Genomic DNA, 25,862 nt, shown 5'->3' on the forward strand with positions numbered 1-25,862 from the left:
TCCTTTACGTTTGGGGACAACAGTGACGATTTGTAGCGCACGTGCTGTAGGCCTTTCACGGCATACAAAAGAGCCGTCGTTTAAGATACGGATCAGTTCCGGCTGTATTAGCATACAGCGTTGTCTTCTGAAGGCGGCAGCCAGGTGGACCGTGGAAATATTGTGTTCAGATCTCTGCACGATCCGGCTGCTGAACCGAGAAGAATATCATCAGTTGATATGCCGGGAAAGCATATGTAGTTACATCTGTATTTATCTTTTATGTATTATCTTAACATATTTTTCTTGATTACGTATCTTGATGACTGACTGAGGGTCATCCGGAAGCCTTGAACTGACTGTTGCTCTATCAGTTGGACATATAAAACTACGCATTAAACATAATGTTGTTCGTAATGAGATCCGTAACGATATTCCCCAGTGACAATGAAGCAGCACATGACTCAATGTACGCAAAACATAATCGAAATTGAAAATATCGTCAGAAACACAAGAACAAAAGTAGTCGATAATTCTTAGCAGAGATACCAGTTGTAATGAATGAAAGATATATTCCTTCGGGCGGAAATGAATTCTGTGGCACGCAGCTGAGAGAACATCCGAAAACTGATGCAGACGGTGTCGTCGTTTGGAATAGGCCGCTGAGCGGATATCGAGCCTTCGGAAGTTAAATCACGGTGTGAGAACTAACCGCAAATTATCAGGAGATTGCTCCGACATGCACTTGACGTTGAGAGAGGGTGGAAAATTTTTGCGCTTCGATCGATGTCGGCTAGAAACAACGTTTGCCGTTGACAATGGACATGTTAAGAAACGTAACAGAGTCGCTTCCGACCGTCAGTCTACGAGTAATATAGTCGAGATTGAAATACCAGAGAAAAGACGCATGATGAATCTTAGGAGAGATACGAACTATAGTCAACGAAACATGTACCGAAAGTCCCGGCCCAGCACAGACCTTTAACCTTCCAGGAAGTTTCAAATCAGCGTACACTCCACTGAAAACTGAAAATAAATTCTGGAGAAAAACAAAATTTACCCTTTGAGAGAATAAGACTCCTATGTCAAGCCGCTTTCGAAAGGTACGGACTGAAAGGAGGTGAGTAGTTCGATGCTTACGTTGTCGGTCTTGGAGCAGGCAGTGAGCGGATATCGAGCCGTGAAAAACGCTAGGAAATTAAATCAGGGTGTCAGAACTAACCACGAATTAGCACGAGAGCTCTGCGGCACGCAGCTTGACATTGAGAGTGTGTGGAAAACTTTTGCGCGTCGGCCACTGTCGGCTAGAGTCGGGAGCGCTCGGCAGTCGCACGCGGCGGGAAGGGGTTGCGGAGACGGCCGCGCCTCGGCGTCCGGGAGGGGGAGGGGGGGTGCCGGCGCTGGGAGAGGGGCGCGGCGGGTCGGGGGAAGGTAAGGCGCCGACGTCGGCGCGGTGGTGGGGGGCGGCCGGCGAGCGCAGCGCCGCCGCGCGGGCACACCGCCACCGCCGCCGACGGCAGAGACGCGGACGCGGACGCCGCAGCCCGCAGCGCAGGTCAGGTAAGCGACCAGGATAGCGCCGATTTATTTTGAAACTGACAATTATTTTTGGGAACTTTTCGGCCGTTAATGAATGCGAGGCCGCGCCTGCGGTGCCGGGCCGCCGGCCAGTGGCGGAGCGGGGCGCGCGCCGTTCGCACCGCGGCTTCTCTTCACTTTCCCCGATACTGCGACGTCGCCGCTTTTGTTTGCTCGGACGCACTCTGTCCGCGACTTGTTCCGGCCGCAGTGGTCGCTGTTGCTCTCGGCATGGACCGACGGGGACCCGCCGCGCTGCTGTGAGTTAGTCGCCTGTGTGGTTCAGCCCAAAATGCTGCCCCCCGTCCCCCCCCGCCGTGATTTCTGCGAACTTCCTCAGGGTCGGACCTTCCGCGACTTTCTCGAGTGGAACGCGCACATCGATTTTCTTCTCGCCGTACTACTAGATGCCAAAGGAATGTATCATTCGCAGTACGGACACGCGGCTGCAGAGCCCAACTTTTACTCCAGACAGAATGGACGGATGTTTCCGTCGTTACGTGTCACCCAGTGGCGGATTCCTATTTCATCAGAATTATTTTTTCGGAAATTTTACGGAAGACCAGTTATTCTGCTTTTAGGAGAACTATTGGTTATACATTATTAACTTTCATCGCATTAATTATCTGCATCAAATGGCCATCCCGACATACGCTACTCACCTTTCACAAAAATTTTTTAACTCGCGTGTTTCTAAATTTAGTTTTGTGTATCGTTTTCTGCCACGGCGACAGAACTAACGCGACTGCACTTTACTTTATAAAAGTTTGCATGTCTGCAGTGCTCTACAGAACAATTGAATTGTTTCGTAACGTGTACTCCTGCCTTATTTACTTTTTTGTTTCATTCTAGCCTCGGTGGTCTTTGTTGTTTCGTGCTTTATTTTAGCTGTAAGGGAGCATCGCCGTTGTCATACGAGCCACTCGAATGTATTCACGTTTTGTCAGTTTAACATAAGCGCGCTATTCCGAGAAAGGCGGGGGTAAAATGGGTGCGAGTGCGGACGCAGGCTCGCGATGCGTTGTTATTGTCTTTGTGGGGGTAGGGTGTCCTCTGTTGTGGCGCGGCTCCTGAGGACATTGTGCAGCAGCGGCAGTGCGTTTGTGCCGCCCGCTTTGTGCGCGGTCTCGAAAGCCTCCTGCCTTTGTCCGGCGCCCATTCGAGATGTGCACGCGGATCACACGTCTTTATTACACCACGTTATATTTTCGTCGCAATGGCACATTCAGCACCACCCAGTGCACACCCAATTGTCGAACGTGCGACTTGCTTGCGATACAAAACGGAGAAACGGAGTGACAAAACTGAAAAGTACTATGAGCCCAGTGTAACCCATTCCAAGACCAACTGCCGTACGCGATCTCTATCATTCGGCTGTGCGTTAGTCTAGAATGTTATAGTGGCGAATCGCTCCTATCGGATTACGTATAGGGTAGGAAACTGATTTGTCGTCTTTCCCGCGCTACGATCCTAATAATGATGTTGATCTTTCCAAATGACTGCTTTCACGTTATAAAATTTGGTAACACATGAGTGTGGCACATTGTATCTATGCGAATTATACATTATAATCTATAATCTTGTACTCTGCCTTCAATACTTCCGATTTATGCCCTCGTTTCTGTTTTCCTTTTTCTTTTTCATTCCGAAGAGTTCTTTTCTGGGGTCTAAACCCTCCTTTCTTCCTTTTCGCTCATCATTAATATTTTTCTTGCATGTAGTAGAGAAAGAAATGCCTCAGGTTTCCAGTATTTGAGCATAGGTTTTTTTATTACCTCTCTCCTTACGTTTTTGTACAGTGCACTACCAATGTAACAGCATTCTTCTCCTTGTGTACCACAGGAAGCTGAGCAAGTCATATAATGCCGAATATCATTTTTAATAAACGTCGTCGCTCTGTTGAAATTTTCCTCTCACTAGAACAAAGGCTAGTACAGTGTTTGACAAAGAGAACAATAAAACATTTTTTCCTCGCCGATTTTTCTTTCTGCCTGCGAATGCGTCACAAAACACGACTTTTGCTCGTCACACTAGCGCCAATTGTTTCGCTGGAATCATGTGATGTGCCGTAATGGCAGCAACTGACGGAACACATTGAATTCACGTTGCTGAATGCAGAGAATTGGAAACTCCGAATTGTTACCAGTACGCGGTTGTATATGGTAAATGCACGTAATTATCTGTCTTCGTTGGTGAGAAAAACCGTTTTTGCAGCGTGGTGGTTATTAGCGGAACACAGTTTTATTTACAACCAGAGCTCATCAAAATGAACCAAATTGTGGATATCGGAAGTGTCGTGAGCCGACGAAATCTATAGGTAGGATTGCCTGTTGTCTTTAATTTAATTACATGCCTTTCATAATTCAGCAAGCACCGTGACAGCAAATCAGCTCCATGCCTCGTGTTTGCCGAGCGCCCTGTCCTGTCTTGGCCCCTCCCCCATCCCACCCGGCTGGAAAAGCTCGTCCCTTTCTACGACTGGAGATATCTTCACTTCTTTTGCAGTTCACACTCTCAACACTATCAATATTGCAAAACACGATCTTGGATAACGTTGCAAATTTATTTGAAGACACTAACATCTATTACCTATGAGCTAGCTTTTAGGAATCAACACGGGTTCCGAAAACAACGAATGTGTGAAACCCAGGTCGCTCTGTTCGTCCACGAGACACAGAAAGCAGTGGATACAGGCGCACAGGTAGCGCCGTGTTCCTCGAACTCCGAAGCTCATTCGATACAGTTCTGCACTGCCGCCTAATGAAAACAAAATACGAGCGTGTGAATATCAGACCAACAGTGTGATTGGATTGAAGAGTTTCCAGCAAACAGAACACAGCGTGTCATTCTTAATGGATAGAAGCCTTCAGACTTGAAAGTAACTTCGGTCATACCCAAGGGGACCTTTATAGGACCATTACTTACCACAATATACATACATATACAAATGACTTAGTAGATGACGTCGCAAGTTGCATGAGACTTTACGCGGATGATGCTGTTGTATGCAATGAAGTCGCGATGCTAGAAAATTGTAGTGAAATGGAGGAAGATCTGAAGAGAATCGACGATTGGTGCAGGAAGCGGTAGTTGACCCTCAGCTAAAAAAAAAAAATGTAAAGTATTGCGAATACATAGACAGAAGAAACCTTTTATTGTATCATTGCAAAATTGAAGTAACAATCACTGGAAGGAGCTATTTCCATAAAATATCTAGTATTTTTCATGCGGAGCGATTTGAAGCGGAACTGCCACATAAAATTAATCGCCTGTAGTCCATCAGCAAAGGAAGTAGCCTACAAAACCCTCGTTTGACCAATTCTCGAGTACTGTCCGTTAGTCTGGGATCCGTACGAGATATGATTGATAGAGGAAATAGAGAGGATTCAAAGAAGAGCAGCCAGCATGTTTCGTTACCGGTAACACGAAAGCGTCAAGGATTTGCTTAGTCGACTCCAATGTCAGACGCTATAAGAGAGGCGATCTGCATCACGGCGTGGATTATTGTAAAAGTTCCGAGAGTGTACAGTCCTAGACGAGTCAACCAAAATATTGCATCCTCCTACGTGTATCTCGCGAAAACGCCATGAAGATGTCCACTGGGGGCTTACCGGCAATCACTCTTCCCGCGAACCATACGCGACTGGAGCAGGACGAAGGGATGAGTCACACTGGTCCATAAAGTACCCTCCGCCACACACCGCAAGGTGGATTTCGGAGGATAGATGTAGATGTAGTTTCACGTTACAGTTGGTTTTGACAGCGTCGTGAACGTGCATAATTCTTAGTTCGTCACTTTCTACTTCTTTCCCCCAGCGTCATTTCTGAAGAACCCAGCGAAGCGTGTTGTCCCCTGCTCGCCGAATTTTCGAGAAGTTACGACTCGGCTGGCGCGCTGGCGACTGCGTCCGCCTGGCAACGCGGCAGAACGCAGCTCTCGCCGTCAGGGCTAGAGGTACGTGGCGGGGTAGCGCCTCCCGGCTCTGGGCGGCCGTGTCCGGCGAGAATTGGAGGAAGCGTCGCATTCTGAACAGCACATACAACCGCCACCTGCTGTTTCCGTAAAGTGAAAGTACAACAAGAAGCACCCGTTCTCATGAAGAGAACGGTCTTCCATTGTAGGCAACGCCAAAAATTTTAGAAAAAAAATTTTCAGCGTGGAAGAGCAAAAGCGCCTTATACAGAATAGTCAGATACAAGTCTCGAATTAAACACGGTGCGCTGTCGGTGGCAGTTCTTGTTTTGTTTCTTTTGTTTTCCTTACATCGAATAAAAATGGGAGACAGGTCGCGGTGAGAAAAGGAATAGCAAATATCAAATGTAAATAAATAAAAGTACGATGGCAGTGTTCAAGCCTACATACCTCACTTTCCTTGGTTTCGTACTTCGTCATTACTCCGCAGAGCTGTACCTACAATTACTCGGCTGCAGTTCAGTCATGACAGCTTCTCTGCACACTTGCATCGCTTATAACTGACGAAATTCATATACCTGTGATTACGATAATTCACGCGCTGGGGATTATTAATCATTTAATCATTGTTTTTTCCTCTCTTAATTTCAGTAACATAGAAAATAATTTCTCTCAGAATTGAGAAAATTTAGGGTACCATGCTCGACAAGCAGAAGACAGTTCTTAGATTTCTGATCAGCTCTATTGTATTTTAGTTAGCATTTTTAAAATCACGCCACAGACGTATAGAGAAGACGCTTTCACCATTTTCACCGGTTGGTTATAAAATTGTTCGTGTGTCAGAGAGGTGTGACTTTGAAAACCTATTTATGAAAATTTTTTGTAGAGAAAAATTTAATTATCACGTTTGTGATCGGAATTTTTTTCATCACTCACAGTGAGGAAATATTGTTTAATTACTTTGGAGTAACTGGCCCAATTACATATTTCAATATACTTTTTTCGTAAATGATGATGACGAAAAGGCATAGCTAACAATTGATACTAATTACGGAAAATCACAAAATTTACAATTCGGTCTCTTAAGTACTTAATATAATCAATTGCACTTGGTATCGTCGTCAGAAAATCTTGTGAATGTTCACATTTGCCGTCAGGTTGCTGTGTTGCGTGATGTGACGGATTATCTATCTTTCGATGCGACAATCAGACTTTGAGGAAGGCACTATGTTTATCTTTCGAATCGCATCACCATGACTGATCCTGATCCAGTTAATGGCTGACAATGTCTTATGCGATAGTTTAGAGCCAGCTGGCGTAGCTGATATGCCCGGCAAGTGAAGAAGACCACTGTTTCTACTCATGCGTATTTATTGGTCGTTGTGCAATTAGAATAAGCTGACTCCCAAGCAGACTTCACAAACGTCATCATCATCATCATCATCACCACCACCACCACTGTCAGGATTAAACGTATGCTTGTTCCTTCTTTGTGGTTCAGCCTTGTATTCTCATCTTGGGTCTTCCAAGGATTTTTTTTCCTATATGCTACACATTATGTCGATCGTAGTGGTTAATACCACATGGTCCTTCTATTTACCTCTTTATTCGTTTGTTATATCATTTATTGGGTCAACAGTTATCTTTTGTAAGATCTTCATTTTTATTGTCTAGCTTTACACATTATTTCACAACTTTTAGGAACGTCATCTCAGACGCTTGAATCATATTCATCTCTCGTTTGATAAAGGTGCAGGTCTCAAGCCTTAGAAAAGTACGGCAGGTGCCAGAGTTTTTTAAATTTAATTTTAGTTTCTTTGTTTGCTCATATATTGCAATTTTCCAGCTTGTTTTATCTACATCTTGGTCTTTTAGACAGCTTATTTGATTTCCAAGACAGCTGAAATTTCTTTCTTTGTCTGTTATCTTGCCACGAATGAAAATTCTTAGTCTTATATGCTTGACTCCTCTAAATGACATTAGTTTTTGCCTTATCAGTACAGATATTCCAGTTATATTCTTGGCACAGTAAGCTCAACTTTTGAACTACAATTCGATGCGGCATTGCTTTGGATTACAAAAGTATAGGGAAGGAAATCGACCATGCCCTGTTCAAAGGAACCACTGCGGCATATACCTGGAGCGATTTCGGAAAATCACCTAAAACGTAACTCACAATTGTCGGACGGGGTTTGAACAGGCGATCATCCGAATGCGAGTTCTTTGTGCTAACCAGTGCAGCACTTCGATCGGTGCAAATAAACAAGTGTGTGTGTGTGTTTCGTATAATTTTTTATACTTTGGTGAATTAAAAATTTCCACCTTCTCAAGTGATCGTCAGTACATAAGGGTCATTGGAAAGAAACGAGCCAGAAGCTGTAAAATGAAAACAGTTGATGGGATCGCAATGCCATTGCCTGCAAAAGAAGGCTTGGTCCCTGTAAGAGCGCTGAGGACCGAAACTCGCCGCAAGAAGGATGTGGTGGCACACCCATGTGACGGAAGAGTGAACAGGTCGACTGTCCACTGCACTCAGTCGTGCTGAAAGTAAGGAAATGGGGCACCAGGAGAAGAGCAAACGGATGCAGTGCGCTACCTGATGCATCATCGCAGGATAGCACAAGTGTAGGAAGAACACTGCATGTCCGCTACAAGCTTTAAGGCATGGTACAAGCGATTCGAGGAATGGCGGATATCATTGGCGGACTGACACACGATCTGAAACGCCACAGCGCACTGCCGATACCGTTTCCCGGCAGGTGGATGCCCTCATTATTGAGGACCAGCGAGTTACGGCCGCAGCCGTTGCCGCAGAGGTCGGATGGAGCGTCGGAACTGCAACGGACATTCAGAGGTCTTCGTACACTTGTGCCATTCTTCTATGAATTTCCGTTCCTGCACTCCCTCTGCTCTCAGGAAACGCGCTGCACCCGTTTACTCTCGTTCTGGAGTCTCCAATCCTCTGTTTTCTACACGACTGAGTGCAACGGGTGCGTGCTTACTCTGCCCACCTGTCCGCGCGTGGTGTGTGTCTATGTCACTCTAGCGGCAAGTTTGGTGCTTCGTCGCTCCTATAGGGACAACACCTTCTTTCGTAGGCCGTGGCATTACGATCCCTTCAGCGCTTTTCATTTTAGAGCCTCCGGCTCGTTTATTTTTCAATGACTCTATACATATTAAAGTTAGCGTTTCTTCATAACACAACCTAAACACATAACAGAGACTTTAGCCATTAGTACTTTATTCTCCTTCGCTATTTACAATAGTCTGCCCACGCTGGGGTATAATTTCGATTCCGCGACTTTATAAATCACATAGTTTTGAGGTGAAGAACTCTCGTCGAGCCATGTTCGGAGCACGTTTTTATCCGGAAAAGAGGTTCCTTGAAAGTTGTTCGCTAGAGCGCGAAAGATGTAAATCTGAGCACGTAATATCAGGTGAATAAGGTGGATACGGAAAGATTCCCAAGCCAACTAATGTACAGTGTTCTTTGTCAGTGTAGCAGGATGTGGGCGTGCGTTATCGTGAGGAAGCATCACTTCACGCAGTCTTTCTGGTGGTTATTGGTGGATGGCGTCTGCAAGACGTCTCACTTGTTGACAATAAATTTCAGCAGTGATTGTTACACCTCGGGGAAGCAATTTGTAGTACACCACACCGTTGCTGTTCCACCATGTGCATAACGTTATCTTTTGTGGAGCCACGCAGGTCTTTGTACGGGGAGTCGGTGCTTTGTTTAGGCTCAATCAAATGGTTCAAATGGCTCTGAGCATTATGGGACTTAACATCTGAGGTCATCAGTCCCCTAGAACTTAGAACTACTTACACCTAACTAACCTAAGGACATCAGACACAGCCATGCCCGAGGCAGGATTCGAACCTGCGACCGTAGCAGTCGCGCGGTTCCAGACTGAAGCGCCTAGAACCGCTCGGCCACAGCGGCCGGCTAGGCTCAATCATTCCTTTCTTTGCCATACGTTAGCGTAAAGACACCATTTCACTTGACCAGGTGTTGTTCACGAGCCAGTTGGTGAGGAGCAAGCAGAGACTCACATATGGCCACCCGGTGACTTTTGTGATTATGGCTTAGAGCATGCGGTTGCACCCGATTTACAAACCATCACCGTCGCATGCAAATGTCGCACGATGGTGGAATAATCACAGTTCATCACATTTGTCAGTTATCGAGTACACTGATATGGATCATTGTGTAGTAATGGGTTGAAACGATCTTCATCAAATGTCAATGGTCTTCGTGGCGTGGAGGGTCACTAATGTCAAAACGACCCACCTTAAAACGATAAAATCATTTTCTTGCCGTGCTCTGTCCAATCGCATTATCCCCATACATGGCGCAAATATTTCTGGCTGCCCCCGCTGCTGTCACCACTGTATTGAACTCAAACAGAAGAATATGTTGGAAACGTTCCGATTTCTGCACTTGGCAGACCATTTTCTAGCGTCCACAGTTCAACTCACTATGTCTACATGTCAAAATAACAATATGTAAACTCAAATAGCAACAGTGCACAACAAACAAAAAAGGACAGTCGACAAATAAACCCATAGGAACCGGAATACTAACATGAAAAACAAAACCACACAACCTAATATATACGAAAAAGTGCAGGGAGAAGATCCTTGATTTAATTTAATTTTATCACATATTTGTGAGCCAGTCTTGCTCTTGATTAAAACTTTGGATAAATTTCCGTTGGTGATAAGCTATGTAAAGCAAAATATCTTTGATGTAGGCACAGTGTTCTGTTTTGAACGAAACACGGAGAACACGCTTACTTGAAAAAGTCCTTTACATAAAAGTATTTGCAGATAACTGTGGCACTCGACTTATACTTGTATTATTGTGGAGCATGAGCTAGTACGACAGAAGACAGCTGCATTGCTGTCGACGCCATGTTTGTGCCAGGCAGAGAAACGGTGTGCTTGCCGGCGTGGATGGGGTCGTGGTGTGACTGGTGCTGTTTAGCGGGCTGGTGCTGTTTAGCGGTGAACTTGGTGACGACGTGGAGCAGTTGGAGCAGCAGTGTTTGTCTGACGACACCCCGCGGCCGGCAATTACCGTACGCCCTAGTCCCGGCCTACCCCGGCGCCCTCGCGCCCAACTCACTGTGTCCCCGCAGTTCCCGAAAAGTACGCTACAAAATGCAAGCGTAGGCTGGCAGCGCTGTTTGTTGTACGTGCGTACGCTTCCGCGAGAGGTGGAAGAAACGAGTGCAGACTTTTATTTCGACGCGTTTTATTATTCTTTTTTATTGCGTCATTTGGCGGATGATAATCAGTGGGTTGTTACAATTGCCGGTTTCGGCTGTGATATACAGCCATCCTCAGAGCGCTGTAGCAGCACAAGGAGCTTTCTAATTCGCGAGAGAATCACAAACCCAAAGGATCTCACCAATTTTGCTAATGTTTCGTACGACTGGAGTAATATTGAATGCTGCCCTGGTACGATGCGCTATTCAGGCACTATCGAGAAATCGGGATTCAAAGTTCCACGAGACTGTTGAGTGCCAGGCGTCGAGCAACGGAGTTAACGCAACCGGCCGAGGCGACAAAATAGAAGTCTGCTTCGTTGGAGTCACATAATTTTTTTTCTTCTCTCTAATCTCCACAGAACGCGTATATCGCTACAAGGAATCATTTTTTTCTTCAGAAATGATAATAATTGCTACATTCGAGGCAAGGCATAATCGAGGTACCTGCATAATAAATAATTGTTAAGAAATTTATCTATCGGAACATTCAAACGCGTATTGCAAATACTGTGTACATTATTCAAAACCGGCATAGCCTCGTATGGAATCACTTCGACACGCGCATGGGTGTGTCGGTAAACAAATGATTTCATCTTAATTCCTGGTTACATCTTGCTTATACTGCCTCATGAATGTTCCATAACGATTATGAATGGAGTTGGTGCTCCTTCCCGAAGAAAAATGATCCCTTGTAGATGCAAGTATTTGGTTGAGATTTGAGAGAGAAAAAATTACGTGGCCCGAAAGAACGGGCAAATTTGTAGTCTGACGCCCTACCCGGATGCGGTAACGGCGCTGCTCGACGACTAATGCTCTCATATGGTACCCATCAGGCTCGTAAAACTTTGGATCTAGATTTCTAGAAAACACTCGAGAAGTGCATCGAACTAGAGCAGCACCCGTTACACATATGTGCACTGTGTTAAAGGTGAGCAAAACCGGTCCCCCTTCGGTTTATACTTCCCTCCTGAGTTACCGGAGTGCCTTGTGCTGCAGAAAGATGCAGGGATGGCTGTAGACCACAGCCTAAACCGGAAATCGTTGCATAAACCAATCATTATCAATTGGCAAAGAAAATAATAAAAAATTGGATTTGTGGAAGTGAAAACGACATACCGATGCGTGTTTGTCCGCAGTATTTCAAATGTTCAAATGTGTGTGAAATCTTATGGGACTTAACTGCTAAGGTCATCATCAGTCCCTAAGCTTACACACTACTTAACCTAAATTATCATAAGGACAAACACACACACCCATGCCCGAGGGAGGACTCGAACCTCCGCCGGGACCAGCCGCACAGTCCATGACTGCAGCGCCTTAAACCGCTCGGCGCAGTATTTGTTTCGACTTTGACGTCATCACACCAGTGTAGGCGCATGAGGGTGCTCGTTATGAGATAGCTTTAAGTAAAGTTATAAATTGGTATTGCCTGAAAAAGCCTGCTGGGATAAAGTGAGAAAATATAAATTTTCGCTGGAATGTACGTGAAAATCGTTATTAAACTGAAAATTACAAAATAACAAAAGCTGTCGTCTCACGTGACTCGTAAATGCGATCGGGATTACTGAAAATCACGTCAAAGGGAAGCTCGCATCGAAAGAAATTCAGGAAACCTAAAATGTCCAGTGCCGAGCGAACGCAAGAGCTGCGGCAGCGTCGTAAAGAAAATGGATTCGATGCAGTGTGAGGTGTACATATGTTACCTCAGGTATCACACACCTTGCTACATGTGATGAACTTGCGCTTATCTATTTTTTAACCATTACACTACTCTGTGTAACCATTGTATTAAAGAGAGTGATGATTTAATTTCGTATTAATACGAAACGCCAAATGCACCATGTAAGTTTCAGCAGTGAACGACTCGTGCCGTAGTGCCTTTCCGTGAATATTGGCCACTCAGTGTAATTTTCTTGAGTTGCAGAACCGTTATTGTCACATTTATTCTAAACGTGCAGAATATCCTCTCACATAAGGACACAATGCTTGGTCATTGGCAACTTTCAGAAATATAGGTGCATCCACCTGCCATACAAAAGCGAAGCGATAATATCTGCGTCGAAGGATATGCAGAGATCCCAGCACTGTCACTGAGCGATAGAACTATGTACAGGCTACAGAGCTTAACACGCAAATAAGGAAGAGGGAGGAAATTCGTAAATTACGACCAAAAGCTAAATGAAACTACGCTGCGCGAAGAGATTAGTAAACAAAGGTCGACGTCGCGGAAAGTCTTTGGGAACAATTTTCGAGTGCAGTGCGAACTTCCGATTTTGATAATTCCGGTGCTCGTGTAAACGGCCGGGTGCCGTGCCCTACGTAAAGAGTGTTACCGTGTTAACTGCATAATGGTGTTCTGCGCCCAGTTTGGTCATAAAAACTTTACAGCGTTATTTACTTTTATGCCCCTGGGCGGCCGCTGCAGGGCGAGCTGTCAGTCGGCCGGGCCGTTGCGTGCTCTCTGCTGTTACATATGTAAAGTGGGCCGGCCGACCTCACCTACCACTGCTGCCAACCCGCCGCCGGGGAATAATGCAGCCAAGAATCCGGGCTTGCGCCCCTGTAACAGCCGCGAAAGGTTGCGCCATGACGTCCCGTCGATGGTGAAGTCATTATAGACCAAACACAAGCTCGGATTTGAGTAAGATTGGGAATTAAAATGGACGTGTCCTCTCCGAAGAACCCATGTCGGAGGAGAAATCGCGGTAACGTAAAGTTTGTGTGGCTGGACGCATCTTTGTACCCCGGTCATTTGAAATGCAACTATTTGTCAGTTGGCGCTACTTTTTTCGTGAGTTCTTCCTTCAGCTCTTTCTAATGAAGTAACCTGATGTTTATACTACTACTTTGCTGTAGGTGCATACTTAGTGACAAATATTTACACCGAGGCCTTTCTGCAGAAGGCGTGTCCCCGAAGGGGATTTAAATGTCCACCGGTCTAGATCAACAGCTATACTTCCCAGTCCACCTTAGGGCGTGTGGTGGGGGCTACTTGTGGTACCAGTACCTTCTCTTTCCTTTCCTGTTCCATTTGCGAGGTGCGCGTGGAAAGATGCCTATCGACAAACCCCTAATTTCTCTCATTTGCTATTCGTGGTGTGAGGACGTAATGCGTTGCCCACTCTTCCTGGAACGTGTGCAGACGGAATTTCAATAGGAAGCCGACTAAACGATACCGCTCTTCATTGATATCCCCTCTCTGTTCCATTAGTACAACATGGTAAGATTCGCAGATTTGTAAGCAGTACTCAGTAATCTTGTGAGCCACTTCATCGATGGATGAATTACATTTCCTTACGATTCTCCCAATGAATCTGTCTGGCATTTGCTTTTCGAGCAGTTTTATGCTGTCATTTTGCTTTAGGTTACTTCGGTAACTCCTGTGTATATTACAGTAGTTACGCTTTCCATTGATTTGTTACCAATAGCATAAACGAACAGTAGTTCATACTTGACGTACGCCATGAAAAAAGCCCCACACCACAAAAAAATATTTACGCATGAAAGTAATACTTGATTATGTTTCTTCAAGGATATTTAAATTATGTGTAAAGAAGCCAGCAGTTATAGGCAAGTAATATTTTTGTATATACGCACTACATGATTAGTAATTGGGCTTGATTTTAAGTGATCAGAAACGCCCTGTTAAATAATGAAAGGCATGGGATCAACCTCTGTGTGACTTATCTTAAAGCCGCGCGGGATTAGCCGAGCGGTCTAGGGGCTGCAGTCATGGACTGTGCGGCTGATCCCGGCGGAGGTTCGAGTCCTCCCTCGGGCATGGGTGTGTGTGTGTTTGTCCTTAGGATAATTTAGGTTAAGTAGTGTGTAAGCTTAGGGACTGATGACCTTAAGCAGTTAAGTCCCATAACATTTCACACACACTTGAACATTGAACTTATCTTAAGGCCGTTTGAACTGCTGTATATATTATACTTAACGTACTGTAAGGCACCTAAACACGACTAAGGAATATCTCTCCCTTTCTTCTTTTTCTGACAGCTTCCCACTTCCCGTGGTCCACCTCTGCCGCTGCGAATTTACTGCAAAGAGTCGCGTGTATTTTTAGATGTTTGGCACTTTGCCGTTCGTTACCTACAAAATATTTCAGTGAGACTTCTTTCTGACCAGCTAAGTTAATTCTCTTTTTTTTCATGTATTCGTCTTTATAAATGCATGGAAAGCAATTTTGGAACGCATAAGCGTATTGTCCGGGTGACCATAGACATCAGATGAATCCGAAAGTTGAATCCACATTCCGTACAAGGAGCACCGAAAAATATAAGGATGCAAGAAGCTTATGATAATAACATTTCTATGTGTATGTTACGTACAGGCCGTGAGCGTCGCTATGACAGTATTCTAATGGTGCAACCCAGCACCTATCACTCGAAAATGATTTCCAATTTCCCTGCCATTTAACTATACGTACATGAGTTAGTATACGGTCCCTAGGAACACAATATTAACCCTAGATCCAATAGCAGCTTCTGTATTTGTTAATGAGAGTGTAATAAACAGTACGTAACTTATTTCAGTTTTATTTCCACTGAAATTTATCCTGGGTATTACGTAATAAAGCCAAGTACGTATAAAGTAGAGTTGTGCCCCCCCGTAATGAATGCGAATTCTTTGTTGTACTGGGGAAATAATTATTTCTTTGACTGCTCCGATCATACCGGCTAAATTTCTCTTGCTTTCGCCAGACACCTTATGAATTAATATTACAATCGTACATCTCTGTGGTCAAGGTAACGTATGAGAGAAATTGCCACAAATTTCTGCCGATATCTTAGTTGCCAGATCATAAGACCCTTATAGTTATGTGTACTCATAATCAACAATACTGACTCTTGTCCTTCACACAATGTGCTTGCAGTAATAACTAAATTCCCTTAACTTACTGGCAAAATATAACAAACTAAAATTAAAAATTCAGTTCAGTCAACAAGCAGATTTATTGTAGTAAGTTCGTGGTCTATTTTGAACCAAGCACAATCGAAATTTTCATGTCCCTAACCGAAGAATTTTCTATTCTTAGCTATTTTTTGTTAGACATCTGCTGCTAAACTTTGTACTTCGCTTGTCAATCGCCGAGACAGTCCCCTGCCAACAGTCGATTACCGCAATAGTAATTTTGTTAGTAATTATTGCAGCTTCCTTCCGTTTCTAATATCTGAATGAACTGGTTGATAGACAATGGTTGGTTGGAAAATTTTACATAAAAACAGATTTACGTTCTGACTTGATCGCAGGAATTTTCTTACGGAGCCCCCACTACGCGCTCTTATCAAATGCGTCCGATCCGTGTAAAAGTGGCGTTTGGAGATAAATATTATGTTCGCGGTATTCTGCTGCTTTTGCTTACGAATGCCCTGATAGTTTTGGAGACGAAGTATACACATATGAGCACCAATAGCTCGACAAATAGATTGATTTACCATAACTCATTTCAAGCAAGCTGCTAAATACATTTCCAAACGGTAACGATGAATTATTCCTGTGCTAGTACCCTCATCAGCTGAATTACCTGCGTGTGAACTTCTCTGAAGACCGTCTGACTAGGCTTGTTCCAAAACGCTGTCGTCAGCATAACTACTGCCAACACAACCGAAATATGTCAGTTTATGTTCACAGTAAAAGAATGCTTCCTCTGTCACACAAAAACTCGTACAATGTGTCCGGAAAACGGCTAATCGTCAAATCTTACTGCGATAGAGAGAACCCAATACATCATGGCACGGAAATATTCACAAATGCATCGTGCACTGTGCCCATATAGCGTGCGTCATTGCCGCGACGAATACATCTGTGCAGCGTATTTCCCTTCGAAAATGAGTCTTCTTTTGACCCGCAAACGAAGGGTATTTCACCATCGGGTTTGGTCTCCAATGTATTCCAACGACACTAGTTCGTATTAATGAGATTTTGACGTCTTTCGATTTCCTGCAATAAGGAGTCCTCAGTCCTCTCGTGTCTGACTGCCGTAAGGTTTCTCACAACTGAAGAGAGGCTAATCCGTACAGTTATTAACCTACTTCCGAACGTCTTCGATTAATTCGTGTCACAGCTTGTTAGGCTTCCTGGTTAGAATGTAATTCGAGGAAGTCGCAAAACGCCTTGTTCTGGAGTAGCATTCATTCCCTTCCATTATATATTTGCTACTTTACTCTTTACATTATACTGTACTGATTGTTCGTAATCTTTTATGGGTAACAGATTTCGAGGCGCACTGGAATCTGGCAGGAATTGTAGTTCACAAGCACAGTTAAGTACTGAACTCAGTGATACATGTTGGCAAGTTTTGATCCGTTAAGCAGTCTTTGGTTTCCTCTTGAATCTTCAAACGGTGTAGTTATTGCGGAATATAAACTTGGCGTGAACTTATGATTAATTTCTCATGGTTTTTTTCCGCTTCAGCTTTAAATTTAGTTGTCTTGCTTCGTATATGCTACACCTTGCATGTTTCATTTGTCCAGAGATGATTGTCTTCCAACACAAGCAAGAGCACAAAGAGTCCCCAGGCACATGGCAAAAAAATGCAGTTGACGAAATCAACTAAAGCAGGTGTTATTAGAGCCGCCATCGACTAAACCTGAAATGCTAGTTATATTAATGATATTGTAATTTTTTCTGACAAAAGTTGCAAACTGTGTAATCCCGTGATTTTGTGTATAGATTTTTCGTTTCTTTCACTTTTGATACCAAAAATGCGTAATTTACGCATCATCGTACCGTGTGAAGCCGTGTGAGGTGACGCACTTGTCACAGCGCTGTACTCACATTCGAGATGAGTGAGCGTTCAATTCCCTGCCACTTCATCCTGATTTAGAATCCCGTGGCATCCCTTCGTGGCTTAAGACGATAACCAGATGGTTTCCGCAGTGAGGCCACTGCTATTGTGTTCTCTGTTTCTTGTCTAACTGAGAGATCTTTTCGTCTCTAATGACCACATCATCAACGAGATATTCTTTCATTAGTTCATCCTATGTACCAGATAAATAACGTGGCAAGATATAATGTATCTCAAACGCAGTCTTGCTGTAGCATTTAATATGCTCCTGATACCGCATGCTTTGAAGAGAGACAGAATCAGGATTCTTCGACAGCAACAGCAACTTTGCAGTGAATTGTGTACCGGTTGAAGGCGCTGCGAAGATCCCATGAGTTTGCGAAGACCAGCTTAAACATGTAATGACGTAGCTTATAAATAAATCAGATATCTGGGACGACTTGCAAGAGATCGTCAGTGCTGGCACTAAATTGTCCATAAGGTGGTTGTTGGTTTTCTTGAAGATGAATACACCGTAGATGAAGAGCCCAAGTGACGAACACAGAAGCTTCGCGCAACTCTTCACTACAGTATCCTGTGCTCGTGTAACTGCAAGGTTCTGAGGATACGGAGAAAATAAAAAAAAGATACAATATTCCTCAGTTCATATAAAAATTTGTCATCGCTGTGTTCTCACTTTTCTTACAATCAGAGATTGCAAGGTCGATTACAAAATAAAGGCCCGTAATAATCTGGCGTCATACTGATTACAGCTGCTTTTGTTGCCATTGCTGCTTGATTACTGTATGCGAACACATGCCAGGAATGCAGAATGAATCATTCACTTTGCAGTGGAGTGTACTTTATTATGATACTTACTGACTGATTAAAATTGTATCGCGTATCCTAATTTGAGCTTACTTTCTTTCCTTTTGTAAGAATACTCTAATCAGCTGAGATATCCAGGAGCACCTCACAGCCTTAACGAAAGATTCAGTTTGCCAGTAGCTCTCTGCAATGTGTCAAACTCCACACCTGATCTCCTCCAGTTATAGGCGGGCCGACAGCCTTGAGAGAATGAATACGGCGGAGAGCAATATTGGACGCAGCCTACTGCTTGTTTTCTGGATGAATGTTTTATTCTTAGCTATGTTATGAAACTTCCTGACAGCTTAAGACTTAGATTCTGGCCATGACACGCGCGTGAGTAGCTCAGTAGGTGCGGTCCGAGACATGATATGGCATACGGTTTTAAATAAACAAGTAAACACTGTTGAATCTCGTATTATACGGTTAGGACATCGTGTATCGTATCTTCCACAGCAGCAGCGTTTCCGACAATCGATAAATAAACCATTATCAACTGGAGTAACAACACGTGATATGAAAATTTGTCTCTGCAACAAACTGTACCTCTGTAACAAATAAAAATTGGACACATGTTATGTGGAGCGTTCTATGCGACTTAGTCTATACGACCAACTTCTAAAATACTTACGACTCCTCCTGAAACAGCCTATATCCTTTGATTTGAAGCGATTAGTGTGGTGCTGTGTATTAGCGGGGAAAAGTACGAGACTACGTCAGCCGCGGGCCCGAGATTGCTGGTGCACGAGAAGTGACATAATCCGAGCTCGGCGGCAACCGATCACGCAGTGGCGTGGTACAGGGAAGCGCATTTATCGCGCTCGCCGCCAATCGATACGCTTCATGCGAGACGTTGCTAATTGACGCGTGCAGAGTCGGCCGTCCATTAAGGGGCGGCGCGACACGTTTCGCGTGTCTGTCGCCGGCCGCGTAGCATTTAGCAGCTCTCACACGGCCGCCGCCCGGCCGCGCCTCCTCGCTGAAGAATGCCTCGCAGCCCGGCTGGCCTCACGTACACAGCGGAAGAGGCGGCGATTCCAGTCCGTCATTACGCACAGTGTAACGTGTCACAGCCACTGACAGCCGCTGATTTCACTGTCGATGTCGGAAGCGAGCGTTCGTGTGGATAGGACCTGCCGATAACCAGAACTTCCGAGCGTAAACAAAATTACATTGTATTTCCAGTAGAGCTAGAGAGTTTTTTGGAGTTCCGTGTCTCAGCTGGCAAAAAGGGAACCCTTATAGGATCACCTTGCTTTCCGTCTGTCTGTCTCTTAAACGGGTAGAGATATCTTTGAAACTTACGTCAAATACTAAGGGCTACGGTCCCTCGGCGGTGTAAAAAATTAAAGCTTCTAAGCAATGCAATCAAAAGGCACGACCATTTATGTCACATATTTTGATACTCGCAAATTCAGTCATCAAAACCTATAGATGAACTACCGAAGGAGATGGCGCATGGTCAGCACATTGGACTCGTATTCGGGAGAACGACGGGTCAAACTCGCGTCCGGCCATCCTGATTTAGATTTTCCGTGGTTTCCCTAAATCGCTCTAGGCAAATACCGGGACATTTCCTTTGAAAGGGCGCGGCCGATTTCCTACCCAATCCTTGAATCAATCTGAGCTCCTGCTCCGTTCCTAATGACTTTGATGTCGACGGGACGCTAAACCCCAATCTTCCTTCTTGTAGATGAACCTTCAGCAAACATAATTAAGTTTGCGCGGTACCCTCAAAGCGTGAGTTCTGCTCGCATCACACACACACATACACACACACACACACACACACACACACACACACACACACACACACACACACACACATGCCCGAGGGAGGACTCGAACCTCCGCTGGGACCAGCCGCTCTAGAAATGATTTGTAAAAATAGGTGGGAGGGGGAGGGGGGAGGAGGGAAAGACCCTGCATTGCGAATTCAGATCGTTTTCAAAGTACAGCAAAACATAACCGCATGTTGGCTCAAAGTTTCCTCGTGAAATGCAAAATTTGTCAGATTCCGCCATTTTGATGCGAACAAAAAAAAAAAAATTGAGAACGTTATTAGAGATGAAATTTTGATAATAATACATATATGACTCTGAGGTGATTGACATGCAGCTGTAAAAGGATGTAGGATAAGGTAATGTAATCAGTTCAAACGACGGAGGAAGCAAATTAAACTGCATATCAGTGTAACAAGATGGCAGACCCTAAGGCCAGAAAACTATCACTTAGGGAACATTTTAAAGTAGGGGACTACACATCTAAAGATCTGGAAAACAAAATCACAGTAGCTCCTAGAAATTTTCGTACCTTTCTTATTTTGCGTATGTAAAAAAAAAGACAGTTTACCTACGTAATTCATTTTCATTGTCATCTTGTAGTGTATTTTAACGCGGAGCGCGCTTTCTTGTTAAACAGGGAAATGAGCCAGACGCCGATCGGTTACGACCGTGTCTGCGGTATACCGGCCAACCTAAGGGTGGCTTTTGGGTGAATTTCCACTTTCGTCGAGGCATGTGCTGGTCTGATCTCGAATCCACTGAAAGTAAGGTGTACCCGCTTACGATACGATAACACGTAGAAAAAAGTGCACACGACTTCCCTCCTCACGGCTGTGCAGACAGGAAGGCAACCGACGAGGAAGTTAAAGTAAATTTACGAGATGATTAAATCAGCGGACCACGTACTAAGGGATAAAAACTAGGAAGGTGAGTTAATTTTCCCTGTCAGACAGTAGTACTTATTGCCGACTGCCTGTACTGATTTTCAAGTCGAAAGACGGCAAAAACACACCACTCACAGCACTACGATCTCTACTGAAGCATTGTGGTTTACAAGATATGATACTTAAGTTATTTTAAGTCGTCAGCAGTTATTTCCAACTCCCCGAAATCCGCAATTGATGTGGCACGATTCAGTGAAAATGCTTTGGTTCTCGGAAGATCAGCTGAATTTCGGCGGTTCTCGTGGCTTGCATAAACCTGTTACACAACCATTCCATGACACAAATCTGTCGCACCGCTGTCCGTCGCACCCCGCGTGTCATGAACAGCTGAAATTACATAAGCGAGCGGCGGCGAAACGTATAGACACGTGGACCACCCCCCTCCTACCGCCTTGATAGCTGTTCCGGTGACGGTCACGCCTCCACTCTTTGAATTACGTCAGTAATTTTTTATCCAGCTTTAGAGTATTCACGGGATTTATTTGTTTCATTTACGCTGTACGTAGTCTCCCAAGCTACAGCTATGATTATATCCGTAAAGTAAAATATGTTGCAGCAGATAGCTGGCGGTTACAAAAAAGAGTCTTAATTCGTGCAGCAAGTCCCAGAGGGAAAGTAAAAATTGCCTTCGCTCGCACTTGCGTGCGCTATTTCAGATAGTTTGACATTCCGTTCCATGTTTACGCTAACGCGAAAGTTATTTATTTTCTTTTTTTATTTCTGCAGCAAGTTCACACTAACGTATCTAATTTCAAAATACGAGAACAGAGACCCAGTGATAAATGTTGTCTCGACGACGACTAAATTCTGACGATCAATTCTTATTGCATGATGTTCTTTTTTCCAGAGGTTCCATGGACTTCATTCTCTAACGTACCGAAGTTGTTACGGGTGAGTCGTTCTGGAAGAAAGCTGCTTAAGAAAAATAGCTTCTCTTTCTTAGTACGACTTCGCAGTAGAGAGCTGAACTGGCGTTTATAAAGGAACACAGCCGCTTCCACTGAACAGCCCTTGCGGGATTAGGTTACTAACACACTAAGATAACTACAACCCATTTTCGCGGTTCCTGTCAGGACTTGTATCAGAACTTAAGTGTAACGATGGAATAATAATAATAAAAAATTGCAAAGAACTTTCTAAATATTTTAAGAATCTTCTAAATTGCCCCGAACCCACAGAAAGATTTCCACCAAAAATTCCCCAACAACGCAATCCAGTTTCACTTGCACCAAATGAAGAGGAAATCATTAAAGAAATTCATAGGTTGAAAAACAACAAAGCATCTGGTGAAGATGGAATTGTTGCAGAACTTTTAAAGGCAGCTGGTCCAAAAACCGTTAAAGAAATTACTTCAATCATGCAAAACATTTGGCAAACTGAAAAAATTCCTGATGAATGGAAAACCGCCTTGATTCACCCACTTCATAAGAAGGGAGACAAAACTGATGTTAATAATTACAGAGGAATTTCTCTTCTTCCAGTCACATACAAAATCCTCTCTCAATGTCTTCTGAACCGAGCACAACAACAACTTGAATGGAAAATTGGCGAATATCAAGCAGGTTTCAGGCCAAATAGATCTTGCCCAGAACAGATTTTAGTCCTCAAACTAATTCTCAGACATCAAAAAATTTACAATAAAAAACTAGTTTGTACCTTTGTAGATTTTAGAAAGGCTTATGACTCAGTGGATCGTGAATCTCTTTTCCAAATTGTGAAAGAACAAGGCCTGGATCCTAAAACCACGGCAATTATCAGAGACACGCTAACTGGTACAAAATCAAAAGTAAAGTTCAGAGGAGAAATTTCAGAATCCTTTGAAATAAAAACAGGCGTGAGGCAAGGTGATGGACTCTCTCCGTTGCTATTTAACTGCGTTCTAGAAAAAGTAATACAAGAGTGGCGCGAACGAAAATTGGAGTTCAAAATTGACCAACCAGTGAAATTAGGACGAACAAATATTCGAATAGACTGTTTGACCTTTGCAGACGACTTGGTTATTCTAACGCAGGACATCCAAATTGCTCAGAAACAAATAGAAATTCTTAAAGAAACAGCAGAAAGAGTAGGTCTCCAAATCTCATTTGAAAAAACACAGTATATGACTAGCAACAAACTGCCACCCAAACTTTTGGAAACTAAGTGTGGAAAAATCAAAAGAGTTTCGCAATTCAAATATTTAGGTGAAACAATCTCAGAGACTGGTCTAGAAAAAATTGGAAATGAAATTCGTTGTCAAAAGATGGAGACAGCTTTTAGACTTACAAAAGACATCTACAACAAAAAATGTCTCTCGAGGTACTCTAAGTTGAGACATTACAACACGGTCATAAAACCAGAGTGCCTTTATGGGGCTGAAACGCTAATTTTAAACAGAAAAAAGGACATTCAAGAAATCCAAAAAAGAGAAAGAAAAGTAATCAGAAAAATTCTAGGTCCAAAATATACTGAAGAAGGAACATACAGGCTAAGAGCAAATAGTGAAATTCAACAATACACCAGCATATATTCGGATATGAAAAAACGCAGATTAAAATTTTATGGGCATATTAAAAGAATGGATGCTACCAGACTAACTAAACAAGTAGTGGAATTCTACGAAAATCGAAGTAAAGCTAAATTTGAGACAATAAAATGGATTGCTGCTATAAAAGAGGACATGAAAGAGGCAGATATAAAACAAGATGAAATTCAAGACAGAAAATTATTTAGGCAAAAAATTCATGACTGGGTAGTTGGTCAAGCTGAAAAACCAAAGAAAACTGGAACCACATGGTCTGATGAAAGGAAAAGAGCTCATTCCGAGAGAATGAAAACAATTTGGGCAGAGAGAAAGTCTAAAAGAAAATAACTGAATGCCCCGTGATTGTACTTCGCGTGGTCCAGTAGGGCCCAAACGTGAATAATAATAATAATAATAATAATAACAATAATAATAACAGTTGATGTTCCAAAATAAACTTGTGCCCACTGCTCTGTTAATTATAGTCTCTGCTGCACCTAATAGTTCAGTGTAATCACGAAGCGCCCAAAATCAACCCAGCAACATATCTACACGAACTCCACATACTAGGGAGGCCGCGATATATTCTGTACATATTTCTGTTTCCGATATGGAATAAGCTGGTATCTTCTGTGCATCTCTTTGCTTATTGAGCATAGATTTCGATAGTACCATTTCCTATAAGTGCTTTTATAAGTTTCTGAAACTGATTCACAAACTGTTAGGCGTCAATTTGGTGACGGCACTTGGTACTGGTCCTACGCGTCCGCTAATATCACCACTCATCTGTCTGCCCCAATAGCTGAACGGTCAGCGCGTTGGAATGCCACGCACGGGGGCCCGGGTTCGATTTCTGGCTGGGTGGGAGATTTTCTCTCCTCAGGGACTGGGTGTTGTGCTGTCCCCATCATCGTTTCATCCCCATTGTCGACGCACAAGTCGCCCATTGTGGCGTCGCACTCAATAAGACTTGCACTTGGCGGCCGAACTTCCCGCCTGGGAACTCCCGGCGACTGGCGCCATACGATCATTTCCATTTTACCACTCATCTAGATTCATTTGCCCGGGGTCTTTTAGCGAACAAATTTGGCTAAGCTCGTGAAAAACACATCTTTCCCCGCAGCTCTACTACAGTTACACGTGTTTCAAAAACAACTGGTGTTGTGGGCTGAAAACTTCTAGGCGTTTTTACAGTTACTCCATCGATGATCTTTTTTCTTCAGCAAAACTATCAAAAATGAGCAACTCAAGTACTTGAGAGAGAGGTGACTAACTTTTCGGTAAAGTGTTAGAACTATCTTATTTCGAGGTACCAGTTTGCGGTGTCAGGCAGAGTTTATGAAATTACCTAGCAAATGAAAATAATTTGCTGCACTGACATTCTAATATAGGCCGTTAGGTTTCGCGGACGACTCTTACAGACGAATCAATTGCAACAAAATTTATAGGAAGGAGTCCCTTTCCTATTTTCAAAACACGATGAAGGGTCTTCTGCGTTCGCGACTGGTCAAGCCTGCCTGGGAAAATGGATATGGCGAAAATTGACCTTAGGATTGTTCGACAAGTTTTCAACAACAACGCAATGAGACAGTCACCTCAGTAGAAAGATGATTCAAAAGAAATTTTGGGTACATGTCGAAATTCGGATATTCTGCAGAAGACCCGTTGTTTCTACCTTAATAGCGATTTTTTCTTGAGCAAAGTAGAAAAAGACACGTCGTGTTGTGTTAGTTAATTCACGGATATCGATTTACTTTTCAGTTCGTATAAGTGGTGAGCAGTACTGGATACTGTATATCCAATGTCACACGTGTACCGTTCAGTTTTATGGGCCTCACAGACTCTGCAAGTACTGGCAGTTGGTAGATAGCAATAGCAATTACCGCAGTGCAGTGGATTTACCTTCAAAGGATCGCACATAACTCGAGAAAATGTAATAGTAGTTTTGTTATTTTTCAGTATTATTCCACATACCGCGTGTCTCTTCTAAGAGCTGTAGGCACATATTCTCTGATGTTTCGGCAGGTATTTGCAGTTCTGTTTATGCGATGCGTCGATGGCGCCAGCTCAATTACGATAAATAAGCCGACATTCTCCGTTGACACTACGGGTCGCATGAAACATGTACTGAGCAGTATTTGTTTGGGCTGTTCCGGTCCAAACATGTAAGAAAAGAGAAACTTACAAATGTTTTCCGAGACACCAAAGATGGTTCAAATGGCTCTGAACACTATGGGACTCAACTGCTG

The 25,862-nt window shown here is 43.6% G+C and overlaps 2 protein-coding genes across 7 annotated transcripts in view; one reads left to right on the forward strand and one right to left on the reverse strand.

Moving 5' to 3' along the window:
- The window catches only part of LOC124797867 (myocyte-specific enhancer factor 2), an 896,186-nt gene that overhangs the window by 764,265 nt on the left and 106,059 nt on the right, over positions 1–25,862 (forward strand). Inside the window, exon 1 of one of the 6 annotated variants that reach the window (XM_047260952.1) lies at positions 1,475–1,539. The exons of 4 other annotated variants lie outside the window; for them this stretch is intronic. The gene's annotated coding sequence lies outside the window, so the exon portion shown is untranslated. Of the gene's footprint in view, positions 1–1,474; positions 1,540–1,676; positions 1,818–25,862 lie in introns of those variants that run through there. One more of the 6 variants, XM_047260951.1, reaches the window with a different exon arrangement.
- LOC124799126 (serine/arginine repetitive matrix protein 1-like) overlaps positions 1,208–25,862 on the reverse strand; it is a 76,140-nt gene continuing 51,485 nt past the window's right edge. The window contains exon 5 of the mRNA XM_047262663.1: positions 1,208–1,815. Within this exon, the coding sequence (XP_047118619.1) occupies positions 1,208–1,815 (608 nt within the window). The remainder of the gene's footprint in view (positions 1,816–25,862) is intronic.

The sequence above is a fragment of the Schistocerca piceifrons genome, chromosome 5 (genome assembly GCF_021461385.2).
Source record: "Schistocerca piceifrons isolate TAMUIC-IGC-003096 chromosome 5, iqSchPice1.1, whole genome shotgun sequence".
NCBI classification, from domain to species: domain Eukaryota; kingdom Metazoa; phylum Arthropoda; class Insecta; order Orthoptera; family Acrididae; genus Schistocerca; species Schistocerca piceifrons.